Source organism: Podarcis cretensis (assembly GCF_951804945.1).
Source record: "Podarcis cretensis genome assembly, chromosome: 3".
NCBI classification, from domain to species: Eukaryota; Metazoa; Chordata; class Lepidosauria; order Squamata; family Lacertidae; genus Podarcis; species Podarcis cretensis.
The window spans coordinates 124049304-124075807 of NC_137172.1; the positions used below are offsets into that span (position 1 = coordinate 124049304).

The following is a 26504-nucleotide window of genomic DNA, read 5'->3' on the forward strand; positions in this document are numbered from 1 at the left end:
CAGCGGGTGTGTTTCTGTGAGCATGTCAGATGGTATGTGGTCCACAAGTTCAGGTGCCAACCCTCCTGGGCCAGACAACACCTCCAGTTTCATATTTTGATGAGGCATTGCTATATCTCCTTTGTTATTATGGAACTTCATGAAACATCACCATTTGATTCTTCCTTGGCCTCTGCTAATCACCTTAAAGATCAGGAAGCCTTAGTAAGAACATTATTTATTTGCTAAGCAGCCAGACTGAGCTCTGCTTAACTTGAGAAAAAACAAATGTGGACATTGCCAATGTTTTCTACACTTTCCTCACTTCTAAAGTTTTCTCTGCCATACTGTCATTAAGGGACCTGAGCTGGGAAGCTTAGTTGTGGCAGTTCTAAGAAAACTGTTGAGATTTACAGTGTTTCTTTCATTGAATACAAGAGATTGAAGAGTGCCTGGCCATGGTCATAAGGGAGAAATGGCCGTGGGCCACTCCCAAACTTTCAGCATAACCAAAAGGGCCTAGACAATCTTTGACCTTATGTACTCACACAAAATTTTAATTGGTTGTTCATCCTTAATTTGGCACTGGTTTTCAGGTCCAACTATGGTACTGTTTGAATTATTAATTGCCATCAAAACAGGAATAGTGGGCGGTAATTCACTAAATGCCAGGAGATGCTTTTGTAAATGTTTATTTCTCTAGAATTTTCCATATTCAAGAAATTTTGGCTTGGCACTTGTTTGTTCAGATGACTCAAACTCTTGCCAGACTTTCTTCTTACTTGTTGCTCATCTTTTCCAGATTGCTGTTACATCTTTCCACCCTGAAACTAAAGGGACTCATTGTGGAACCTGCAAACTGTCACATCATTACAACAAAAGACATGATAGGCAATGCAAATGAGTCTAAGCATAGCACACAATATCAGACTGCTATGGTGTAATACATCCAGTGTAATTATGCCACACCAAAATCCTGATCAGGCTACATTCCTTTTTCGTAAATGGCAGCCAGAAACCAAACAAAACTCTTGAATGACCAAAGAGAATACTAGTACAGTGGTACCTTGGGTTAAGAATTTAATTCCTTCCAGAGGTCCGTTCTTAACCTGAAACAGTTCTTAACCTGAGGCGGGCTTTCACTAATGGGGACTACATCTAACGCTGTGCCGCTGGTGCACAATTTCCATTCTTATCCTGGAGCAAAGTTCTTAACCTGGAGCAACCACTTCTTGGTTAGCGGAGTTTGTAACCCAAAGCGTCTGTAACCTGAAGTACCACTGTATGGACAATCCATTTGCTGTCTAAGTTGGTCTTTATGACATAGATAAAAGAATGTAAAAATATTTTTGAACTTTCTGTGCAAAATGCTACTTATTAAAATGTTTTCTTTCTTTCTGTGACTGAGTATCTGCGAGAGTGGTCTTCGCTCTGTGGGTAGCCAGTACTATTTCCCCCTTGTTCTGTTATAATGGCAATGGCGCCCAATTGAGAGGTGCTAGAATTGAGTTCCAGTGAGTTCTGTCTGAAAAAACCCCCTATGTGGCTATACATTGTGCAGGGGTACTCACAAAAATGTACTTCAACTTCTTTAGTCAGGAGTGAAACTGAGGCCCTTAATTTTGTCTCAGTCATTGAGAGTGGAATCAAACACTTCAGTAATAATGATAATAACAACAACAACAACAACAAAATTTTATTTATATCCTGCCCTCCCCAGCCGAAGCTGAAATGAGTTCAAAACCACTGAATGCCCCCACTATTCCATCACACAGCACAAAACTTCCAAAGGCCTATACTGCCTAGTAGACTTCGGTAAAAATAACAAACCCATATCAACACAAGAAATACGTACAAGACAAACTGGAGGACACTAAATACTCTTGCTAACACACCACCAACTACTGGTCTTCTTAAACAATCCTGCAGTAAAATCAGCAGCCACTAGGCTCTTGACCACCTTCAAAAACCTTCTCCTGACAGCAGAGGGACATGGCAAGGGGGTGGTATCCACAATATACAAAATACTGCTTCAGAATCCCACAAACCCCCTAGACGCAAAAACAAAACAAAACAAAATGGGAGCACAACATAGGCTACAAAATAAACCTTACCCAATGGACTAGAATGTGGTCTTAAGCTCCCTTTAAATACATCTCAGCCATAAGAAGGGAACTTACTTTGAAACTTACCTACAGATTCTACCCAGCACCAGGGAAAGTGGCACTGATACACCCAGGAACCTCACCAAAATGATGAAGATGCTGCACCTCTACAGACACATACCTCCACATGTGGTGGGAATGCCCCAAAATCCAACCTCTTTTGACGGCAGTTTCTTACATACAAGAAATATGCAAAATAACTAAAAAGGTATTGGAAGCCACCTCATAACTGGCCTTATTGAATATTTTCCAAGACACTAATGCTCACTCACACCATAAAGAGCTACTACTACTATAAAGAGCAGCCACAAGCATCATAGCTAGGCACTGTAGAGACCTGTCAGAAGTGAGCATGGAACACTGGTACCAAAGCCTTACTAGAAAAGTTAACCAACAGACTGAAACTGACCCAGAGACAAATAAAAGAGGATGCCTTCACCTGATATGGCTCCCCTTTATTACACACAGCCCAACAAGGCAACCTACTAACAGAATACGAATCAATATGGCTACCTTGACCCAACAATTCCTCCCTACTCACCATGCAAACAAATCTCACTGCAGTCAACTAAAGGCAACCAACCATGCCCTGCCCCCCCACCTCTCTCACTGCCAAGAAAAATAATAAATGAACAGAAAGAGAACCTACCCAAGTGATGCTGACACAAAAACCTCACACATACACTAAGTACAATAATGTAAATTTACCACACCTCTTTCCCCCTTTCCTCCCCAACCGTATACTGTATACGTTAATGTCTCACATTGAATGTAACTGATCAGTAGAAAAGACTGAGACTGGAAAATAGATAATGTATGTACTTTTTTAACCCAAAAAACTTTAATAGTTTTCTTTAAAACCACGGGATGCCCTTTTGTTTATGAAAAAGGTTAAGCACAATCTTCAAAGAATATTGAAGTGTAATATATCATATCTGAAGAGTGGCTCCTCAATCATTGTGTGTTACTACTTGTAAAAAAGTGCTTTTCTCTAATAAATATAACCATGAATATTTATGTTTCTCACCCCCCCCCAAAGAAATCCCCACAGAAAGTCAAAGCAATGAGTATTGAACCCTAGTTTCTGTTTTATACAACTGGGAGTTTCTTGGTGAAATTCCAGCCTTGGTGCAAGTTGTTGGAAACCAATCTCCCAAGAACAAGTGCCTACATTTATTCCAGTTTCTGTGAAATATATTCCTCCACCCTAACCCATAAGCTAATGGAAGCTTAAAAACCCATTGTTAAGAGAACCTCTTGCTTACACCTGACAGGCAATGGCTGCCTGACAGCGTTCAGGGTCTTGAAATAGTTTTCTAAGCCTCTCCCATACCTTTTAAAGACTTCCATTGGAAGGGAGTTCTAAAGCTGGAGAAGAGCCACCAGGAATGCCCCTCTACATGCTTTGCCAGTCATGCAGAAGATACCAGCTCTGGGAGGCTGTTGGGAGCACAAGGCCATCCTAAGGTATGCAGCGTCAGGGAAATGCACACGGCAAAAGACCCAAGGGGGGAGAGGAGGACTTATAGAGAGCCGAAAGAGCTAATTACCAGCCTCTCTTCTGACAGCGAAGGGACGCGGGTGGCGCTGAGGGTAAAACCTCAGCGCCTAGGACTTGCCGATCGCATGGTCGGCGGTTCGAATCCCCGCAGCGGGGTGAGCTCCCGTCTTTCGGTCCCAGCTCCTGTCCACCTAGCAGTTCGAAAGCACCCCTAAGTGCAAGTAGATAAATAGGTACCGCTTTATAGCGGGAAGGTAAACGGCGTTTCCGTGTGCTGTGCTGGTGCCGGCTCGCCAGAGCAGCTTCGTCATGCTGGCCACGTGTCCGGAAGTGTCTCTGGACAGCGCTGGCCCCCGGACTCTTAAGTGAGATGGGCGCACAACCCTAGAGTCGGACACGACTGGCCCGCAAGGGCAGGGGTACCTTTACCTTCTGACAGCGAAGAAGAGGCAGGGAGGGGGGATGCTCAGCCTAGAACTAGCTGTCCTTTGAACAGAGGAGATAGGAGGCGGGGTTTCCGCCGATTAGCCTGCTGGGGAAGGGGAAGTAAGAAAAAAAAGCTATTCGAGGCATCTAAGCAGACTTTGAAGCTCTGGAAACCTTTTTGAACTGTATAAATAAATCTAAAAGACAGTAACTGGTGGCGAGCCTGGAGTCTTATCTATGCTGGCTTTGGCAGCACCCACCTCTCACATGCAGGTCCTAAACAATTTTTTAAAATTACTTATTAAAATGCACAGAAATTCGTTACTTTACCATTTGTATCCAGTCCTTTGCAAGTTAGGCTAGAATAGATTGAGTAATGCTGTCCTAAGGTTCTCCAGTAAGCTTTCTGATAATAATATATAGCTGCCTGAGATGAAGGACAAGATGGTGCCTCTCTCCTTCCTGCCCTCATTCCACAAACAAAGCTGACCGGACTGTGAGTGGAATCTCACTTCATTGTGGGACAGCATCCTCCCCACTCCTGAGGGCAGCAGACTACTACTGGCGGTGCAGCACATGGAACATGCCCATGGGGTTCAGGAGGATGCCCCGCTCCCTGCATTTATTTATTTCATTAATTAATGAAAATATAACACTTGAGAGTTTGGGAAAAAATCACTCTCTAGGCAATATAAAATCCAACACTAAAATTATCAGGGGGTGGGGAACAGTTAAAAACAGGTATTTAATATATTTAAAAGATTACTCAAATCAACTCTAAAAGGTAAAGGTAAAGGACCCCTGACAGTTAAGTCCAATCACAGACAACTCTGGGGTTGCAGTGCTCATCTCACTTTACTGGCCGAGGGAGCCAACATTTATCCGCAGACAGTTTTTCCGGGTCATGTGGCCAGCATGACTAAGCTGCTTCTGGCAAGACCAGAGCAGCGCACGGAAATACCGTTTACCTTCCCCTGCTAGGTTGGCAGGAGTTGGGACCGAGCAACGGGAGCTCACCCCATCATGGGGATTCGAACCGCTGACCTTCTAATCAGCAAGCCCTAGGCTAACAGCACCACCCACGTCCTGCAAATTAACTCTAGCTAAGGTAAAAAAAGGTAAAGGACCCCTGGACGGTTAAGTTCAGTTGAATTTGACTATGGGGTGGGGTGCTCATCTCTGCTTTTCCTGCTGAGGGAGCCGGCGTTGGTCCGCAGACAGTTTTCTGGATCATGTGGCAAGCAGAACTAAGTTGCTACTGGTTCAATGGGACACTGTGATAAGTGCCAGAACGCACGGAAACACCATTCACCTTACCTTACCTTACCTACTTGCACTGGTATGCTTTCAAACTGCTGGGTTGGCAGGAGCTGGAAGAAAGCAACAAGAGCAGATCCCGTCACACTGATTTGAACTGCTGGACTTATGATCAGCAAGCCCAAGAGACTCAGTGGTTTAAAGCACAGTGCCACCTGCGTCCCTACTCTAGTTTAGAAAGAAATAAAACACATTTGCTAGAACTGTCTAAACAATTATTATTATTATTAATGAAATTTATCCCTTCATCCAAATATCACAGGGTAGTTTGTAATATAAAAACACAAAACACATAACATGATAAGCAAACATACCACCACCAACAATACCCCCAACACATTTAAAAGGCCATAGATGGTTTAGTCAGCCAACTAACTGCCTGGGGGAAGAGAAATGTTTTTGCCTGGTGCCTAGAATTATGTAAGAAGGCACCATGTTTTAATGGGCACTGAAAACAGTACAGTGAAAACACCTGCAGGGAGTTCCAACGTATAGGTGCTTCCACACGAAAAGATTGATTTCTTACAAGTGCACAGTGAATATTATGTGGCAGATCCAAGCTGTCAAGTGAGCTTATGTGGGGCCAAGTGACAGTAGTCTCATTCTCCCTAATGGTAGGGCCGGCCCAAGTCTGTAGGAACGCCTGCAGAGGCACAAGACAGTGGTGTATGTTAATTGTTCAGGGTGGGAAATCTTTGAGCCCCCTGGATTTGAGAGTGAAAATGATCATCATGACACAGAAAGCTGTTCCAAGGATGGAAAACTCAGACAACAGGCCCACTTTCTCAAATCTCCCAAGTGTACAAACAAACCTCATACAGAGGAGCCACTGCTAGCATGATTTTTTGGGAAGCCTAAGGAACATGGGTTGCCTTTTATTTTTTAAAATGGGACAGAAATAAGATACTAGAAAGCACAACAATTTCTTGATTATTTCCGGGTGCTGCGCCAGCCGTGGAATTAAAAAGGAACAAATACAGGACAAACTAACAAACAGGGGATATGTCACAGTCAGCCCGCAACTGACGCGCTTGCAACTTAGCTTTACAAGCGGGGCAAAATTCTTTTTTTTGGAAAGGCAGCGAGTAGCCGAGGAAAAGCACCTTGGGCGATGCCCCTGGCCGGGGCGCGCTCTGCATCTGGACTCCGCGGGGTTCGGGCTGGGAGGCCTCTGGCGGCCCCCGGGGGCCAAACCCCGGGCCGCGCTCTCTCCCTCCAGCCCCCGGGGCCCGCCAAGGCAGCCCGGCCAGGCCAGCAGGCTGGGCGCCTCGCCTCCCGCTCCATGCCCTGCGCCGCCGCCGGGAAGGGCTTGCCGGGCCGCCTCCCGCCTGGCACCCAGGAGCAGCCTCGCTTCGCCCGCCCGCCCGCCCGCCCGCCTTCCTCCTCCTCCTCCTCCTCCTCCTCCTCGCCGCCGCCGCCGCCGCCGCCGCTCCATCTCTGCGCGCCGCGCTGCCGTCGAGCGAGCCTCGCCGAGGAGCTCCTCCCGTCCGGGCCGGGCTTCCCACAAGATGGCGGGATCGGTGGCCGAGAGGGACGCGGTGGTGAGTGGCCCCTGGTCGGGCTCCGGGGCTCGGCAGGGGCGGGCGGGCGGGGGGGGGGAGGCCTCTCGCCGGGATCCCTCCGTCCCGCCCGGCGCCAGGTGGGCGCTTGAAGGGGGGCCGGGAGGATCCCCCCGCGCCCGCAAAGCGCGTGAGAGCTTCCCCACGTTACAGGGGAAAGGGCCCCGGGGGGGGGGGGGCTTTGGCCCTTCTTCCTCCCCTCCCAGCCTGCAGGTGCGATCTCTCTCTGGGCGCCAGATCGGGGCGATCTTGGCAGCATGGATCTCTCTACTACCTGGAGCACTTGCTGGGAAATCGCGAGAAGCAGGCGACACCCTTTGTTTTGCAAAGGGATTCTCGCTCCGACATGAAATGAAATTGGCGCTCTCTCTTGCTCCCCGGGTGCCCCCTTCTCTCTCCCCGGGTGCGGAATACAAAGGGGGCCTTCTGCTTCTTGAGTGCGCGCTTGTTTTTGTCTCCAGAAAATAGAAGACGGGCATTTGAACAACTCATTGGGATCTCCGGTGCAAGCAGAAGTGTATTTTCCACGCCTGGTAATGTTTTCCCCCCTTTTCCTTTTTTTGATGCCTTCTCCTCCCTTCTTCCCTTTCCCTGTATTGTGATTTAGCCCTTTCTGCCCCGATGGTATCAGAGGCTGTTCTTTCTGAATCCTTGCAATCCTTTTCCAGATTGTCCCATTCTGTGGGCACATCAAAGGAGGAATGAGGCCGGGCAAGAAGATCTTGGTAATGGGCATTGTGGATCTCAACCCAGAGAGGTAATAAGACAAGACGGAAGGCTTTTGTTTTCCACTGGCCCAGTTTCTGTCTTCATTCTATCTAAGGTCTGCAAGAAAAGCTGTGTTTACATAAAAATAAAAAGAATGTGCTTGCCAAACACCCATCATTTCTCAAGACAAGCTATTTTTATCTGCAATGTAAATATAGAATGCGGTTTTCTCCTTTGACCCATGGCAGCAGATGTATTTATATAAAAGGAGGTCATTGTTTCCCAAAATTTCATGAGGCCTCTGTAAGGGCTGCTTCACGCATGATATGTTTTCTAAGTGGAGATCATCTCCATGAGGGTTTTTTTTTTGGGGGGGGGCAGGAGACATAGGAGCCAACTTCTGGGGGGAGGGGTCTTTGCCTCCCATAAAATATTTCAGGGGGCCAACCCCTGCAATGTTGATGGGCATTGCCATTCAAATAGTGTGCATGCACCATGTCATGTGATGCAGGGTGGGGCTTACCTACTCCCTCACCCCCGCCATATTTTATTCAAGTCGGCACCCCGGCAGGAGAAGCATATAATATACAAAGTGACTGTAAAAAAAAGATTAGGGAGCCTAGCAGAAAAACTTGCCTACACACATACTATACCTATGTGCCAGCTGTTGTCAGTACCAGTAAAATGTATTTGTACAGGCTTAGAAGCCAAGTGTGCTACATCCTGGATTTTATTGCTTTATTTTGGGTGAATGAGTGGGCTACTGTTCCCATTACAGTTTTGACATCAGTCTCACATGTGGGGACTCAGAGGATCCTCCTGCTGACGTAGCTATTGAACTGAAAGCCATATTCTCGGACAGACAGTTTCTCAGGAATTCTTGTGTATCTGGTGAATGGGGAGAAGAACAATCATCTCTTCCTTACTTTCCATTTATTCCAGACCAGCCCTTTAGGGTGAGTACTTTATAAAATTTATAAAATAGTTGTGTGTAATTGATGGAAGTGCTTTTGGTGTTTATTTTTAAAAATAATAATACTCTATTTGCATATTGAAAAGAACATTGAGCCACAAAAATCTCTGCCCATCTGAGTATTTTAGAAAGGCACAGATTCAAAGCTACTGATTTAATCTATGCATACAAATTTGATGTTATGCTAGTTTGTGTGTCATGCATGGCAACTCATCTGAACAGTCAAGAAACCCCAGATGGTAATATTAAAGATGGTAATATTTAGTGGTATAGCAAACTTTCTGGGTTTGGTAATTACAACCATAAGTTAAAAGCACTCTAAAATTATGCCTCAGTTTGAAATGGCTACTATATAATTCATGCTACTGCTTCCATGCCTCCTGTGTAGGCACATGCGCGCACATGCACACACACAAAATTAGCTGATGAATGTTCATACAATCCAGCTGAGTTTCTCCCTGGCTGACTGCTGCTTATTATGTCCATAGCAGGCACAGGACTAATGAATAAACAAATGCAGCTCCATGAAAAGTTCTTCATCTTTTTTCTGCTTCATGCCACCTCCATTTTTACTATAAAAAAGAGAGTGGGTTTTTAGTAACATTTGAGCTAAGACAACTTACGGGCAGAAGCAGACTTGCAAGTTTGGATGTTATGCGTTGGGTTTGGAGCATCGGAGCACATCTGTTTGCAGTCCATCACTTTTAAAGGACAGTGTCACAATACATCAGAAACCACTTTGGCCTCGTGAGGGGTTGTCTTGGGTCCAGACATCAGCAAAGCAAATAATGCTCCAACAGCGTTGAGATCAGTGTGGGAGCTTGTTTTCTTTCCCCTTTGGCCTTCACAGAGGCTTCTATAAGGCAGGGAATGGGGGCATGCTTCTGAGGCCAGTTTGCAACCATCCTTTAAACTGTAAGAAGAGTCTTCTAGCAGTTTAAAGGATTGTGTGGGCAGGGGAGAATTTGGACTCAGAAAATGAGTGTCTGAAGGTATTATCCGAGGCATCTAAACTTTAAAGGGGCTGTTCTTTGACCCCAGGTCCTCCCTGTATAGGGAAAGTGATTTGCAGGCTACTTGCTTTACTTCAGCCAAATGGTCAAACAACAAGTTGTGTGTTAAATGCATAACTGCACTGAATGTAATGCATTTCTAAAAAACAAAAACATTTGTCCCAAGATCCATTCAGGATCATGACTTCACTGTGTGGGGAGAAGTTTTTAACCTTTTCTCTTCATGCTCCAGTACACTTTCCCCCAAATCATCCCCCAATAGCATCTTCTCTACTCGGTGCAAATAGGAATTAGAGATGGGACAACTTTCATTGGTACATGCGGTTAAAAGGTTAAACAACCCTCCATGTACACTTTAGTCCTGGTTCTACCTACCTGCCACCTTGCAGCTGCTACTTAAAAGAACAATAGCAACAGACGTGTTAAATGCAATCACAGATAATATTAATCTTGGCTCTAAATCTCTCTTCTGATCATCGGTGTGCTACTCTTTGTTTCTAGGCAACCAGAGGTCTGAACATCGGCACAGACCTAATTTTTTGTAGTTTTTGAAGAGTGGCTGGTGTGTGTGGGGAAAATATATTTGCCTTAAAAAAATGTTTATTCAATTTATATTCCACCTTTCCTGGAAGGAGCTCTAGGTGGCATACAGTTCTCCCTCTCCCCGTTTTATTATTTATTTTGTAAAAAAAATCCAAGATTTTTCTGCACATTTGAGTGAGCCTTCCCACTATGCAGGGTCCTATTCAGGCTCTCACCCTGCGATTACTTTATTGTTTTGGTGTCTAAAGTACTCACAAATTGGACACCCACTTTGTGAATAGGCAGTAGTATCCCGTCCAGGACATGATGGAAAGCAGGGCAGGGCAGGGAAGAGCATTTCTAGTATAGTGGTTATAAGTTTATGTTTACAATCTGCAGCTGGATTCCTTTGTCTTGAATAGCAGTAGGGAAAGTAAATTACATGAACAGTGCAGCCTGGGATTATGGGATTTCTAGCCAGTTTGAGGAGGCAGCAGACAATTCATTCTACTGTAGGCCACATTTATTACCTTTTCCTTAGGAATAAGAGAGTGTCCAGAGGAAAACTTGTGAGAAAGACATATTTAAAGTGATACTTAGCATTGATGCTTATTGTTGTAATGCATCCTTTACGAAGTGTGATTTAAATTGCAGGGTAAATGGCAGTCAGCTTTTGAGGTCAAATCAGGATAAAGCTTATCTGAGTCCATCTATCCAGGCCACAGGCACATCCTGCATGAGTTTTCTCTGGCGCTTTGGAGTTTGGAAGCAATGCTGTGCATATGCCAGGCATACAAAGCACTGTGTTTTGTGCACTTTGAGATACTAAGGCTGGGAACGTTTGTCCTCCAGTATATTGTTTACTGGGCTTAAAGACAATCCAATTGCACCATGACCTTGTGTTAAATTAGTTTTAGCCACCATTCAATTTCTTGTTTTGTTTTGTTTCTGTGGGATGGCTAGAATGCTGGATTTGTATGAGGGAGAATCAGGAATAAATCCCCACTCAGGCTCTTTGCAGATTGATAGATTGATTTGTTTGTTCAACATATTTAGTAGCCAGTCTTTAACCATGGCAAAAACATAGGATGGAAAACATAACAATACAGTAAAGTAATAACAATCTAATCAACAACAATAAATGAAAATACAGCAGGCAATTAAAATCTAATGTAAAAATGAACACAGTGTTGAAACAGCCTGCCTCCTGTCCCCAATTGTGTAATTTCAGTTGGCAGAAGAGCAGGGCCTCTAAAGCCAGTCTTGATGGCCAGACAAGTTCATGTGGGAAAAGATGGTCCATTAGATACCCTGGTTCCAAACATTTTAGCACTTTTAGGTTAAAACTAGCACCTTGCACTGTGCTTGGAAAATCATTCATAGTCATTGTAGCTGCTCTTCCACCCGGCTAGCCTCAGCTAACATATCTGCAATGTCTGATCAGTCTCCAAAGGCAGCTAACTGCTCACTGCAGTAAGTAGTCTAAACAAGTTGCAATGAAAACATCTTATTTTCACTTGAGAAATTGTATTTTCTTTTCATTGGTTGCAGTGACCCAGAAAACCTTTCCCTACTCTACAAGCATATTTCCCAAAGCCTACTGGTTGTATTCAACTAACCTTTACTCACAGTAGACCCATTGAAACAAATGGCCCATACTAACTTGGGTTCCTTAATTTTAATAGGTTTACTCTGAGTAACAGTCAGTTGAATGAAACCCAAAGTGCAGAATAGAGTTGCTGGAAAAATACATCCCTGCCCCACAGCTGCACCTATTCTGTGGACTGGTAGCAAAAAGAAGGGTTTAGTGAGCCACTTTACACGTTTGGTGGGCTGTGTTAGGTATGATGGGTCACAAATTGTCCCAACAAGTGCTTATAACATGATTTGCAACAAGGGATTGTGCCCTGCAAGTTTTGAGATAGTTAAATATTCTGCCATTTAATCAACAGCAGGATGGCTGTGTGTGTGTGTGTGTGTGTGTGTGTGTGTGTGTAGAGTGGCAGTGGCGTTGTCCCAGCAGCAGCAACACTTCATTCTCAAGGATGCAGTGAGACAGTGGTGAGGTCATGGGAGCTCTGAGTTGGCATCAAAGGCATCCACAGGTGAGCACAAACCTGTGAGATGCCGATAGCTCTGAGTTTCGCTGACTTTTCTGCTGCTTTGCTCTGCCCCATCCCAGCAAGCAGTAGTTGTACCACTGCCTCTCCACCCTGTTAACATGCTGCTGCATTTAATGTACCCTTTTTATTGCAGGTTGCGGGGGGGGGGGGGCTGTTCCCTTCGGAAAGTGTGTGTTCCTGATATAATACACATCTGTATCAGTACCTTTTTAGAAGACCTGTCTTTTCCTCTGCATCAAGGGCTCTTCATGCCCCTTTTTAGATGTGAGGATGCAATTTACTGGTGCTGAATGTGGCCAATGTTGTATTCTCATCACAGACATTTCATTATCTGAAAATGCCTTTATGGGGAAGACCCATACCTCAGTGGTAGAGCACAGGTTTTTCAATAATAATAATAATAATAATAATAATAATAATAATGTTGTTGGTGGCATCTGTCTTTCTCAAGAGGCAATGGAGTGCACTGAAATGACCTCCGTGGGGCACAAACCTGGGCAGTGCTTGTGGAGGTCCTGGGCTGTGTAGATGACAAGACCCACCCCCTTGGCCTCGCTGATGTGGTCCAAAAGAAAGCAGGGCAATACGTTTGGCACCAGCTTGGCTGCAGGGATTGCCGGAAGGAGGCGTACAAGGCGCCATCCAACCAACTTAGGGAGCGCACTTTGGATTTGTGTAAGGTTTACTCCTCAGTTTTTCCTTCTCCCAGACGGGCTACCTTCCCAGGTTGACAAACCCCATCTGGCCCCCCACAGCACGTGCAGAAACTGCCTTTTTGACCATTGGGCCCACTGTTGGTCTTGTCCCCTCAGTCCTCCAGAGCCTGACTTTGCATGCAGGGGAAGTCCCTAACTCACCTGGTTTAGCCAGCCAGTCAAAACCGTTGCCGGGATGTGGCTGCTGTCACGTGCTGACAGCTTCTAGGAGCCGCAGGTGAGAGCTGAGGGCAGGGTGGGGACCAAAGGTGAACAAACTACCCCAGAAGGAGCAGGACATGTCTCCCACTACCCCTCCCCCACATGCCATACACCCCAATTAGCATTTAACAGCACATTTCAATAATCCGGACAGCCGTTTTGTGATGTAGAGTACTTCAGGGGTGCAGAACGTTTGGCCCTTCAGATGTAGCTGGACGTCAGCTCCCATCGCCCTCACCAGGCATGGCCATGGCCACGGATGATGGGAGTTGTAGATCAGCCAGCAACATCTGGAGGGTCACAAACTTCCCACAACTAACTGGTGGGGGTAAAGCTAAGGTGGATAGATGCCAAAGAGGTCCATCACCTTCAATTGTTTTCTAGAAGGGGGAATTTCGGCTGTAGTTTGTCATCCAAGCTGCACCTGATGACATTCTCTCTGCTGAGTGACTGTTAAAGGTGCAGGATCCCATCCCTCTTTTGCATCTTGTTGCCATAGGTGAAGGTGGAAGAGGCAGTGGGTAGCTAGGCTTGAGATAGGAGTGAGGTGCTCATTGGGAACCTCTTTGGCCTCAGAAACTGGAATATTGTGCTTCTGAGAATGTAGAGGTCATCAGTAGCCAATATATATGTGATCTTATGTTTCGTCACGTAGGGACGCAGGTGGCGCTGTGGGTTAAAGCCTCAGCACCTAGGACTTGCCGATCGAAAGGTCGGCGGTTCGAGTCCCTGCGGCGGGGTGCGCTCCCGCTGCTCGGTCCCAGCGCCTGCCAACCTAGCAGTTCGAAAGCACCTCCAGGTGCAAGTAGATAAATAGGGACCGCTTACCAGCGGGAAGGTAAACGGCGTTTCCGTGTGCGGCTCTGGCTCGCCAGAGCAGCGATGTCACGCTGACCACGTGACCCGGAAGTGTCTCCGGACAGCGCTGGCCCCTGACCTCTTAAGTGAGATGGGCGCACAACCCCAGAGTCTGTCAAGACTGGCCCGTACGGGCAGGGGTACCTTTACCTTTACCTTTACCTTATGTTTCGTCACACACCAAAGAAATCTGGAATGTGAACAAGACCGAGCTGGACTGTGGGCTTTTCATGCTACACTCCACTTCTTGAGGTGCATTTTGCCTACTGAATTCAATATCACAATAAGCCAGTTCATGTCAAAGGTGCTAGAGAACTTGGGTGACTGGGATTTTAGACCTTTGAGCTTCTTCCCTTCCAAAATTCCTAGAAATACATTTCTTCAAAACATGGGTTGATTCTTTTTTAGAACACAATCTTAGGATCAGATGGACAGGACACCCCCCCCCCCCCCCCGTTACATTGATGCTTGGGGACTGAACTGTGTATTTTTGTTGGCAACATGGCTCAGTTGGTTGGTGCTGATAATGCCAAGGTTGCAGGTTTGATCCCCACATGGGACAACAGTACATTTCTGCATTGCAGGGCTAGATGATCCTCAGGGTCCCATCCGACCCATCCAACTCTAGAATGTTATGATTCTATGTATACTGTGTATACTATGTATACTGTGATCCTTCTAAGTGCCTTAGAAGAATACAGTCCTGTAGTCCTATTTTAAGTGAAGAATTGTAGAACTTCTACTGTTGTCTTAAATAGAGTTGGCTCTGGGCCCCTGGGCTTTTATGGGTAATGAAATTTTATGTGTGTGTGTTCTATTCATTCACAGAGAACTGTAGAATTTTTATATTTCCAGTGTAGATTCATCTCACTTTGGACCAGGAAAGCCAATGTTTGTCCTTGCTAGACAAGGACCAGAGTGGGGGATTAGCACTGTTTGTTTTGGTAATTCAGTGCAAGTCAACCAATATTGTTCAAAACTCCATACAATATATTGTTTCTTTTGTTGATGTGGTAGCAGTTGGTGTAGTGAGGCAGACCTGGAGAACAACCCTTTGGTCATTGGTGTCATTACCATAGCTGTCAACGTTTCCCCTTTTTTAAAGGGAAATTCCCTTATTTCGAATAGGATTCCTCGCAAGAAAAGGGAAGTTGACAGCAATGGTCATTACAGCTTACTTGCACAGGCCTGCTGTGAAGCTGGGCTTTGCAGACACTTAGCCAGTCTGGCGCTGCTGCTGTGCAACCCCAGCCTTGATCCCTCCCAGGACTTGTCCAGATAAGCTGTAGTGATGTTGGATGCTGCTGTAATGATCTACACTGGGAACAAGGGTGGGAGACCAGCAGCTTCTCCTATTGACCAAAAGGCCATTGCAGAGGCAGCATGGTGGGGGCAGATCCAGCCACGAAGGCATGTGCCGCAGCAGAGGGTGGTACATTCCTTGGAGGCTGGATCTGCTGCCCCTGTGAACCCTGCCGCCTGAGGCAGTCACTTTCCTTGGCCTGTGGGTGGGCTGGCCCTGGATGCTGGTGTTGTGAACATAAATGATATGTGGACTGTGCACAGCTGTAAAGTAACTTCAGATTCGCAACCTCACACTGACTTTCATTATTTCTGTACTATTATTTGCATTGTCATTGTGTCATGGAATTTTTGTGACTGTACTATGCATTCAGCAATATCACTACGCCTGGCAGAGTAATGCTCCTAGGATTTGTGATAATTCATCCATTGTTTGTTTGAGTCAGTATTCATCATTCAGAATGTACTTTCAATTCACAAATCATTTTGCTGTAGCCATTCTATCTAGTCATTTAGTACATTGTCACAGTAGCTTTATGAGGCTATGCTCATTCTAAAACTGCAGACCTGGGTCTGGAGCTGAGAAAATGTCTTGGCCAAGTGTCACCCACTGGTCCTCTGAGCAGTGTTCTCAGATCCACATTAAATGCACTGGATTATAGTGATTTTCATCCATAACTGGGTGTTTATTGACTGGATTTAAACTATTCTGTAAAGCAATGACCTAACCCCACAGATGCTCTAAGCAGTATAAAATTGACTATGGTTCCCATAATGGTGATATTTAAGTTCTATGAAATGCTCCTCCCAGTTCCAACTGTGATTCTGGTTGATAACATTTCTTTCTTACAGGTTGAAATACTTTGTGAACACCCTCGTTTTAGAATATTCGTGGATGGACACCAGCTTTTCGATTTTTACCATCGCATTGAGAAGTTGTCAGCTATTGATACGATAAAGATAAATGGGGATCTCCAACTTACTAAACTTGGTTGACCTTGTTTTCATATTCAAAAGCAAAAACAATCAGATAAAGATAAAAACCAAAATTTTAGATTCCAAATTGGCTCAGATGCCGTCCACATCTGTCTGGAGGAGCAGAGACAAGCAACCCTTGAGCCCCTTCCCTCTGGGGCTGGCACCACCGTTTTGCTCCCGTAAGCAGCAAATAACATACTGACGGACTGAAGCACTGTTTTTCCTAATGAAGAAAGAAGCAATTGAAGATTACTTGAGACTGAGCCGTGCCCCATTTTTCTTTGGCACTAAATAGCCTACGCCTGCTGGATAATCAAATTATAGTGGATCCTGAAAGAGTTACTTCATTGTCTATAAACTGCAGAAGCTATTGACAGGGCAGTTTTAAGTGCTAAATGTATTATGAAATGACAAGGGAGTCGTTTTCTTTTGGAAATATTTCTCCTGCACTTAAGTGGGTTAATGTAAGTGTAACACAGATCACAAAGAGGGTTAAATGTGGAAGTCATTAGTCAGTGCCTAATGCTGGTCTCCTTAACACCAATGACAAAAAGTCCTGTGGACTCTAATGGCATGTGATCAGCTAGACACAATGGCTCTGGTCCTGTCTCAACACACACATCCCATTGAATCAAGTGGACTTGGGTGTGTTTAATTGTGCATTGGATTGCAGCCAGTTACCATTGTGGTTTCTAATTTGGGGGAGTTTGTTGTCCAGGGAAAGGTCAAAACTGAGTAATGGCTTCTGGATTTGGCTTTCATATGATAGTCAGGGTATGTGCATAGAATGTAGGTCATTAAATGTTTTTGCACAATATAATATTAATACAATTTTTTAAAGCTTCTAGTTTATTTATTGATACCCATTGTGTTAATGTTCTAACTGCAAAACTGAACAATATAACTGAGATTTAAGAGCGGCAAAGTATTTCTGAATGTACAAGTGTTCTTTGGGCAAATATTAACATATCATTTCGGAAATATGCCCCCTTTGTCTTTGGGCACTTGGTGGAATCATTGTTCATAGAACCTTGGTTTGTACATGTCTTCACTGGAAACTACTTTCAATATGTTGTTAAATCTGCTGTAAATGATAAGGTCAGAGCTGATGGGATGTTTTGAGGGAACGAGGGTCCCATGCACACACAGGAACAGAAGTTTCTAGGTTTATTGGTGTGCCTCAGTTGCAGTTTTGTACCCACTTAAGTGGGTGGGAGTAAGCCCCACTGAACTCAGTGGGACTTATTTCTAAATTGACATGTATAGGGTTGCATTGTTAGACCTTGAGGATACAACTGTCTTCTGCAGACTAGTAACTTTTCGTGGCTACTGTCATGGGTGTGGGAGAGAATAGAATTCTCAGCACATCTAAGGACAAAAAATAGCCTTTTAAAATGGCTCAGTTAATAATGTATCAGATACTTTCACTTAGGCCAATGGTGGTCAAACTTGGCCCGCCAGCTGTTTTGAGACTACAATTCCCATCATCCCTGACCACTGGTCCTGTTAGCTAGGGATGATGGGAGTTGTAGTCCAAAAACAGTTGGAGGGTCAAGTTTGGCCACCACTGACCTAGGCAATAGCTCTTAGTGGTAGAGATGAGCGCTGAACCCCATAGTCATCTTTGACTGAACTTAACCATCCAGGGGCCCTTTACCTTTACCATATAACTGCATTGTCCATGTGATTACACGGCCCAATGAAATGTACCCCTCTGTCAATGTTTCACAGTGGGTTTCCAAGGCCTCGTTTGGGTGTTACAATCTGAGGAATGGACATGTCTTATTTTTAACACATGTATTATAGTGACTTTTAAAGATGTTTATTATGGAGACTTTTTGTAGCGTAACATTTTTTAAAACACCAAAAGAGGTAACAAAATGAACTTATGCTGAAATCAATCAATCAATCAATCAATCAATCAATCAATCAATCAATCAATCAAAGCTGGGACCTTCTTGTTTGAGATAATTTTTTAAAAAAGATTAACCACTCCTCTGCATCACTCCATCATCTTAGTAGGTGAAGTACTAGAAGTTCTAGGTTTAGTCAGTTCACATTGAATTCATTTTAGTGAGGAGAGGGGGCCAAAATTTTTCATACACACTGTAAAACTGGAGTGGTGCTAAGAAGATTCTGCTAATTCACCTGTGTGTAGCCTCTGCTCAGGCCCTGCAAAAGTTTACAGTGCCATATTCTGAAGTTCTGCTCTATTACAAGTGACAGATTGGCTAGTCTGAGGTTAAAAAAGCCATTACATTATCCCCAGATCTGCCTACTTCACCTACTAAGGTTGGCAGCATCCGCCTCCCCTTCCTGGGGCACCTTGCCTTGCAGAGCTAGGTGGGGCTTATAAGAAACAGCAGTGGATAGCATGGAATAAGTTTTCTGCTTGTGTTTTAATGGACATAAGAAAGGGATACAAAGAACCCCCTCAAGCAAGGATCACAGCAGAAAGGAGCCACTGAGTAATCAAGAGCAGTAATAGGTCCCACTGAATGTTATGAGAATAATTTCCGAGTCAGCATGATTAGAATTGTGTTTTAAGACTACAATCCTATGCAGATTTACTATGGGTTCAGCCCTTCAGTGTTCAGTGGTACGTACTTCCGACATGAATAGGAGCAGGGTACAATACGATACACTGCAGTCTTATTGGGAGCAGACCCTGTTGCAGTAAATCAGAATTACTTCTGGGTAAACAAGGCTAGGATCAGGCTGCATATATTTCAATCATAATATCTACTGAATTTTATATCTCTTTCTCCTGTATGCAGTAAATACTGTGTTGATAAACAACACACCCCATCTGAGTTAATGTAAGAATATGAACAGAGTAGCTGTACATATTTGGGTTTGTGACTGCATACTCTTACAGCCATTCAAAAGTGTTCTGCATCTTTAATTGAGTAGTATATGTTGTGATTATGATACAAACCTCCCAGCCCTTACAGAGTTTGTGGATTAGACACTTTGTACACTAAAAACTTGGGGGAACTGAACCAGAATTCCTGGAACTGCATGAATGTGTGACTAGACTTTTAAGCATGCAAGTATTCACCTTGAAATCAATGTCAGGCCAAGTACCTGACTGAATCTCACTTGCACTGTGGAGATGAACAGAACAGAGCCTGCATGAAACACATCCCCAGATGTCTCAATCTTCTTCACCTCTATCATTGTTGGCATAGCTATATTTCTGTCTCTGCTGCATATGTTATTGCCACTCCTCAGACATCAAGATAATTCATGTCCCCTGTGATTTTGCAATATTGTTCTGCTGTGCTACTGTTGCAAACACCCATGAGAAGTAATTAGAATGAGGCAATTCAAAAATTTAAATGGGAAACCTTTGACAGTTTCCTTGATTCCACCCCTCTTCCTTCTCAAGTTTGTATCAGAACACAAAAGGTTGTTTTCAGGTGATCATTCTGCCTCCCCTCCCTTTCCTCTAAGAGTAGCTTTATATGAGTATTGTACTCTGTACTGCAGTTTAGATTCAGTGTAGGAATCTGTCAGGATGAATTTACATGATGTATAAATTGTTGAGCTGATTGTGTCACTTCATAGTGTCTTAAGAAATCCTACAATATTTCTATACAGTACAAAAACAATATTCTTGAAAATAAACACAGAAAAAGGTTTTCTATAAAATGTTTGGATTATTGGTGTGCTACTGATCTCTAGGATTTGGGACAGTTACATCTTTTGGGTCAGCACCAGTCACCCTTGAAGTAGCCTCGTTGGTTTCATTAGGTCCTCATGACCTTCACTGCATATCACCCTTCATTTATTTCAGAAAAAAATACTAATTTTGATAAGAATACTTGTAAAAGAAAAAAAGTCTTGGTTGTTTCCTCTACAGTCTTGTAAATGTCCAATAGGACCATAGGTTTTCAGTTCATGGGTTTGAGGTTACAATAAGAGATGCCAGAGCAAATGGTAGATCGACAAAGAATAAAATTATCCACTGTAGGCTGCAATCCTAAACAGATTTTATTGGGATGTGAGTTCTATCGGACATACAGTAGTAGGACTTACCGTACTTCTAAGTAAACATACATAATATTGTGTTGTATGACTAATGTGCAGTGTGAACCTATGCATGTTCACTCAGAAATCTGTCTCACCATGTCCAGGTAAGTGGGCATAAAATTGCACTGTAGGGCTGCAACCAACACACTTACCTGGAAGTAAGTCCCACTGAAGTCAGTGGAACCCACTTCTGAGTAGACATGAATGCTCAATGGTAGGAGGCTTTTGTTAATTCTCAGTGGCACAAGGCAAAGATTACTCCCAAGTCTCTTGAACCTGTGGTAAAATCCATCAAGTAATATTTTAGGCTAACCCCAGAATCAGATTTGTTGGGACTTTTACATTTGGGGCACAAGTCTATGTGCATTCTTAAAAAGCATGGCTGTTCCTTGAGTTGGTTTCAATACTTACTTTATTTAAATAACTAAGTATTTTCATAGCAACAATGGAAACAAAGCAGGGGCCTTGCTGGGTCACACCAAAGGCCCATCTAAGCCACCATTTTGTTTTCTGGCCAACCATGGGAAGCACACAAGCATTCCTGTGTATTTGCATATGCATCATTCCAGTGTGGGATCTTGCAACACCTGGAAAAACATGGATGTGGATAATAGGTCCACTCCTCTGCCTGTAAAGGTACATACGGAAGAAGATACAGCTTAAGCTTCTAACAGCATATGGAGTTGCTCAGTTGTGATTGCTGTTGACAAATACAGATGCAAATAAGCTGCCACAGCATTCACACCAGATTACATACAAGAGACCTGGATACCAGTGCAAATGCTGACAAATTTTCTGTAGACTTAAAAAAAAATATTCTAAACAAAGTAATAATAAAAGTAAAAATTGTGCACCCCACCCCCAAGACCACAATCCATAGTAACTATCCAACCTCCCAAAATTTTAACACTTTTTGAGATGGTTTGATTCCTTTCTGTTTTAACAGTACAAATTCTACAAATAAGTTCATTATCTCCTCAAAATCATTTCTCCATATTCCCCATCTTACCTTAATTTATCATTAATAGCAATATCCCCCACCTCTTTATACCATTCTTCTACCTTGCCCCTTCCACTTCCTGGCTATAAGAACTCATGCCACTGTTAATAAATTTGTGAGCAAGTCCTTCATAGCCTATGTACATTCCACCCTGTCAAAAACTGATAATGAATGGACTTTCAGCTTTAACCCTGTGATTTGTCTTATCTCCTTAAACACCCTGTGCCAAAATTTTTGTATGTATTTATACCCCCACCACATGTGAACGTAAGTCTTAGTTTCCTTCCATCCCCTGCAACATAACACTGAATATTTCTTGTTTATTTGATTTAATCTTGCTGGTGTTAAATACCACCCCCATATTAACTCATTGTAATTTTCTTTTAACCTTACAGACATCGTTTTCATAATGCATTTCTCCCATATTTTCCCCTAGCTGTGACGATTTACCTAACCTGTTACCTCCTTTTCCACACCTCTTTTAGTTGATCTTGTTAATCCTCCGATTCTACTAATATTTTTTATAAATTTTACTGGTTTCCCCTTTCTTCACCTCCCTTTTAAAATCATTTTTTTAAAAATTGTACGCTCTTTGCATTTCTTGTTTTCCCTTAACCACTGCTTTGTCCATTGCTTCAGTTGTACACAGTTAAACCAAGTTATTTTACTTCATGTTAGAGCTCTTGTTTTTTGCTTCTCATTTTTTCCAGCCATTCCTTTATTTTGAATATTTTCTTCTCTTTTGCTTCTTTTTCAACTTCCTTATTTAAATTTACTAGGAAGTCTTCTATCATCACCACCAGAATTAGTGGGTAATTTGCTAGTGTCAGTTTTCATTTATATTTCGCCCATATCTCAATTATATTTCTTAATACGGGATTTTCAATATTCTGCCACTGTTGCCGATTTGGTTTGATAAAAAATATATTCTCAGCCAAATGAGCACCAAGTCAAACACTACTAGCAAATCGCTTTCCTCAGGGCCATGACTTTGCTGCCATCTGTTGTTCTTGCTGTTGTTACTACTCAGCTCTTGTTTACACTAAAAAGTGATTATAGGGAGGGGATCTGAAACATTCTATGGAGGTATCTGTGCTGCTGTTGCCAAGGAAGAATTCAAAATGTGAAAAGATGCAAGATTACCATCTTGTTTTCTCATACATAGACAACTTGTACACGTTATGGTTGAAACAAATGACACACACCCATTTTGTTCACTGCGGAGTAATATGTATCTATGGCCTTCCCAGCAGATTAGTTCATTGTTACTGTTTCTTGTGTTTTGTTGTTCACACTGCAAATAATAATTTTACACACACTTAGATATTATGTGTGTGAAAGTAGCCCATGTTTTTCATTACATGCACTAGATTCCCATCTTCCCATCCCATCTGTCCCTGTTTCCCACACTGTAATAAGTTTACATAAATGTGGTCCTTAGGTATCTTATTAGTCTAGCAAAATCTTTTCAAGGAAGATGCTTCAGAATCATGTGATTCTAAAGCCCACATTCTTTGTACAGTGGTACCTCAAGTTACAAATGCTTCAGGTTACAAACTCCGCTAACCTGGAAGAGTTACCTCGAGTTGAGAACTTTGCCCCAGGATGAGAACAGAAATCGTGTGCCGGCGGCGCAGCGGCAACAAGAGGCCCCATTAGTGAAAGCACGTCTCTAGTTAAGAACACTTTCAGGTTAAGAACGGACCTCCGGAACAAAATAAGTTCGTAACTAGAGGTACCACTGTAACTGAAATAAAAGGTAAAGGTAAAGGTACCCCTGCCCGTACGGGCCAGTCTTGACAGACTCTGGGGTTGTGCGCCCATCTCACTTAAGAGGCCAGGGGCCAGCGCTGTCCGGAGACACTTCCGGGTCACGTGGCCAGCGTGACATCGCTGCTCTGGCGAGCCAGAGCCGCACACGGAAACGCCGTTTACCTTCCCGCTGGTAAGCGGTCCCTATTTATCTACTTGCACCCGGAGGTGCTTTCGAACTGCTAGGTTGGCAGGCGCTGGGACCGAGCAGCGGGAGCGCACCCCGCCGCAGGGATTCGAACCGCCGACCTTTCGATCGGCAAGTCCTAGGCGCTGAGGCTTTAACCCACAGCGCCAACTGAAATAGCTGGCTACAAATCCAAACTTGACTGCATAGCTGTGCAAAAAGTAGTCAGTATGATATGGCATCTTGTTATTTAACCACCCGAGAACAAGGCTTTAAATTAACATTATGAAAACAGAGCAGGATGCTCTCAGTGGACGGGGTTTCCTGGATCTGCACATCCAAGAACCAACTGCCCAAAGGCAGAAGAGCTGCTGTACTACAAAGGTGTGAGTGTATCATCAGACAGAACAGGCAGCATATGGGATCCACACTAACCCCTGATCTGCCAGAGAAATGTGGACTATTTTCAACCTTTGTGCATTAGCAAGGTACCGTGTGAAGCATTAGTACAATGACAGAAAACTAGCACATGCCATTTGCAGCTGAGCTTTTACACCTGCAACTGCGGCTGAAAACTACCTACACATTATTTTGAAATACTGTGCTCGTAAACCCAAAATATTTATTATCCTGAGTAAGTAGTGTGTTTTTTTAAAATTCACGACACACCTCCATAGCTAATGCAGATTAAAAATAAACTGATGTTGGTTTTAGACAGGATGGGGTAATAGACTAAAATAAGAAAGCCAACCACAAGAATGAATTATTTTTCAGCAACCTTTCTAAATGAAAAGCTGTATTTTAATGTCTCAGTTGGCATGCTGCTTAGAAAGATAATTTATAGATGCCTTTGGAAAAGTAATTAAATACCTGAGAAGATTACAATGTTAACACCACAATAATGGTAACAGCTCCATAATGTGTTTAGCAGTTGCCACATCACCAGTCACTGGGCTGCCCAAGTATTTAATGGTAACACAACTCAAGCACATTGCTGCACTGAAAAAAGACAGTGAAATGCAAATAGAAACTATGCCTATATATATATATATATATATATATATATATATATATATATATATATATTAAATTGGGGGGGGGGGGTACTCACTATATCGTACTGCACTTCTGACAGATTATTATCAAAGAGCTGAGTGAGCATAGTTGCCAGAATATTTCAGTTCAACTTGTAGGTTAAAAAGGAACATTGTCATTTTGGCTAAGATTAAAACACCACACAGGCCCTAGGAAGAGGCAGAGCTTTATAGGGAAGGCTGAGGACTAGAAAGAGATCACAGGAGACAGTTAAAACTAAGGGGTGGAGAGACCAGGGCAAGGTGGCCGGTGGAAGCATGCAGCAAGGCAATGGAAGGAAGAAAGAGGAACCTGGGAAAACAGCTGGGAAGTGAGACTTGAGGAAAAGCAGAGAAATGGGAAGAAGGTTCCAGGGATAAATATTCCACCATACCACAGAAAACATTTCAAGTTGCAATCTCCAACCAAGTTTCCACTTAGCTGACACATACATTTATCCTATTGGGGAAAAACTAGGATGCATAACAGAGTTCTGAAGAAACAATGACTGCTGGAGCTGGAGGAGAAAGCGCAAATGGGACCAAACCTCAAGCAAGTGCCTGTCTCATCAACAATGCAAGCAGATGCATGAAAGTAAAAGCTGTCATCTACTACTTATTTCAAAAGAACACCATTGGAAGAGGGTGGTTTAAGTAGAGAATGAGCAGGGAAAGCCCCCCTCTCTCCATACCTTGCTTCTCCAAGCTATTTCTATTTCTTTCTCTCAAGCTATTTCCAGTTTGTTTTCACACTCCACCCTCACAAACATGGATTCAGCACCACACAGAGGGAGCAGCAGTTGGGGGTAGTTAGGAATGGAGAAGTGGCAGGCAGAGAAAGGCTAAAACAGCCCTCACACTGCTGCCTAAACTGGCCCTCCTCAAGCTGTGCCCCCCCCCCCCATTTTAAAGAAGCAGTGAATGTATCCACATGCAATGGTAACTTGATTCTAACAAAACTACAATGAACAGTAATGCAGGAAAGGAAGTTTGCCTGTTGTGGCTTCTCCTGAAACTGCAGTACTGATGTCACCTACTGATTTGGACTAGCCAGCTAATGGCAGGCTTCTAGGGAGAGTATTCTTGCTGTGCTAGAAGAGAAGATACACCCAACAGGTAAACCAATACATTTTCTTCAATACCGTGTTGCACCTCTGGGGAGAACTTGCAAGCCTTTCAACTTTCATTGGAGTCCATATCAAGAAAGGAGGAGCTTAGTCAAGACCAGAATCTTTCCTAAATATGGTGCCCTGTGCAAGGCCAAAACTTGGTGCCCCCAAAATGAATCTTCTCAATTTTGCAAGCCCTTTGCTTGGCGCCCTGTGTGGGGCAACTGCCTGAGGCATCCTAAATCCGGAGCTGCCCCCCGCCTCCCTTCTCCCGAGCCAAAGCACCGCCCTCCCCTCCGGGATGGAGGCAGGAGCCACGGGCTGGCGCGGAGGCGGCCCTCGGCCTGGAAAGCAGCCCCTCCATCCACAGAGCCGGGTGCAGAACCCCCGCCCATGGTGCCCCCCCCCCGGGCGGGCGAGAGGCGGGGGCGGCCCAACTGGCCGCGTCTCCTCGGGAAAGAATCCTTCCGCTGCCGGGGGGGGGGAACCCTGGCCAAAGGGGCCCCAAGGAAACCTCTGGAGCTCCTCGTCCGCGGCCTCTGCCGGAAAGCCCCCCCCCCCCCGACAGAGCCTGGCCCCAGCCGCCCTCCCGGAGAGCGGGGCGGCGCCCAAGGGAGGCGGGCGAAGGGTTTTCCGACGACATCAGCGGCTCCCGAGCGCCGTGTCCGACAGGTGTGGAGCAGGAGCCGAAGGAGCCCGCGTTGGGCGCCGCTTTGTTTTAAAGGCTTGGAGGGAACCGCGTCAAAACACAAGATTAAAACAGAAAATGAAGGGAAAGGTTTTCACCTTAGAGTGCCTCTCAGGGGAAAGCGTGCCTGTATAACTCTTTCCCTTGAAATACCTCGCAATAAGTGAAGATGCAGCAATGGATCACAGAATTGTAGAGTTGGAAGGGACCCGAGGGTCATCTAGTCCAGCCCCTGCAAGGCAGGAACTGTTAAGCTGTGGGTGAACATATCAGACGACCCAGCGATTCTTCAAACAGCTCTTGTTTATTCACAGGCCAG

General features: G+C 44.3%; 1 protein-coding gene and 2 long non-coding RNA genes across 4 annotated transcripts; 1 reads left to right on the forward strand and 2 right to left on the reverse strand.

Annotated features, from left to right (window-relative positions):
• Nucleotides 1-655: 655 nt before the first annotated feature.
• Nucleotides 656-6406, reverse strand: LOC307212677. The gene is made up of 2 exons (XR_013837084.1): nucleotides 5389-6406; nucleotides 656-809 (listed from the first exon to the last, which is right to left on the reverse strand). It is a non-coding gene; the product is annotated as an uncharacterized lncRNA (long non-coding RNA).
• Nucleotides 6407-6787: 381 nt separating this feature from the next.
• On the forward strand, nucleotides 6788-19995 carry LGALSL (galectin like). 2 transcript variants are annotated; one of them, XR_013837039.1, is made up of 6 exons: nucleotides 6788-6929; nucleotides 7409-7480; nucleotides 7616-7704; nucleotides 8434-8611; nucleotides 16216-17780; nucleotides 17898-19995. XR_013837039.1 is itself a non-coding variant. In XM_079970188.1 (5 exons), exons 1-5 carry the CDS (start codon nucleotides 6897-6899, stop codon nucleotides 16357-16359), a joined length of 516 nt encoding a protein of 171 aa, XP_079826314.1. In that variant the 5' UTR covers nucleotides 6788-6896; the 3' UTR covers nucleotides 16360-19995. The 2 variants fall into 2 exon arrangements, 1 of the variants encoding a protein (XP_079826314.1); XM_079970188.1 differs by having other exon boundaries at nucleotides 16216-19995.
• LOC307212703 lies at nucleotides 10328-14709 on the reverse strand. Its single transcript, XR_013837122.1, has 2 exons — nucleotides 14224-14709; nucleotides 10328-13839 (listed from the first exon to the last, which is right to left on the reverse strand). It is a non-coding gene; the product is annotated as an uncharacterized lncRNA (long non-coding RNA).
• Nucleotides 19996-26504: the final 6509 nt, after the last annotated feature.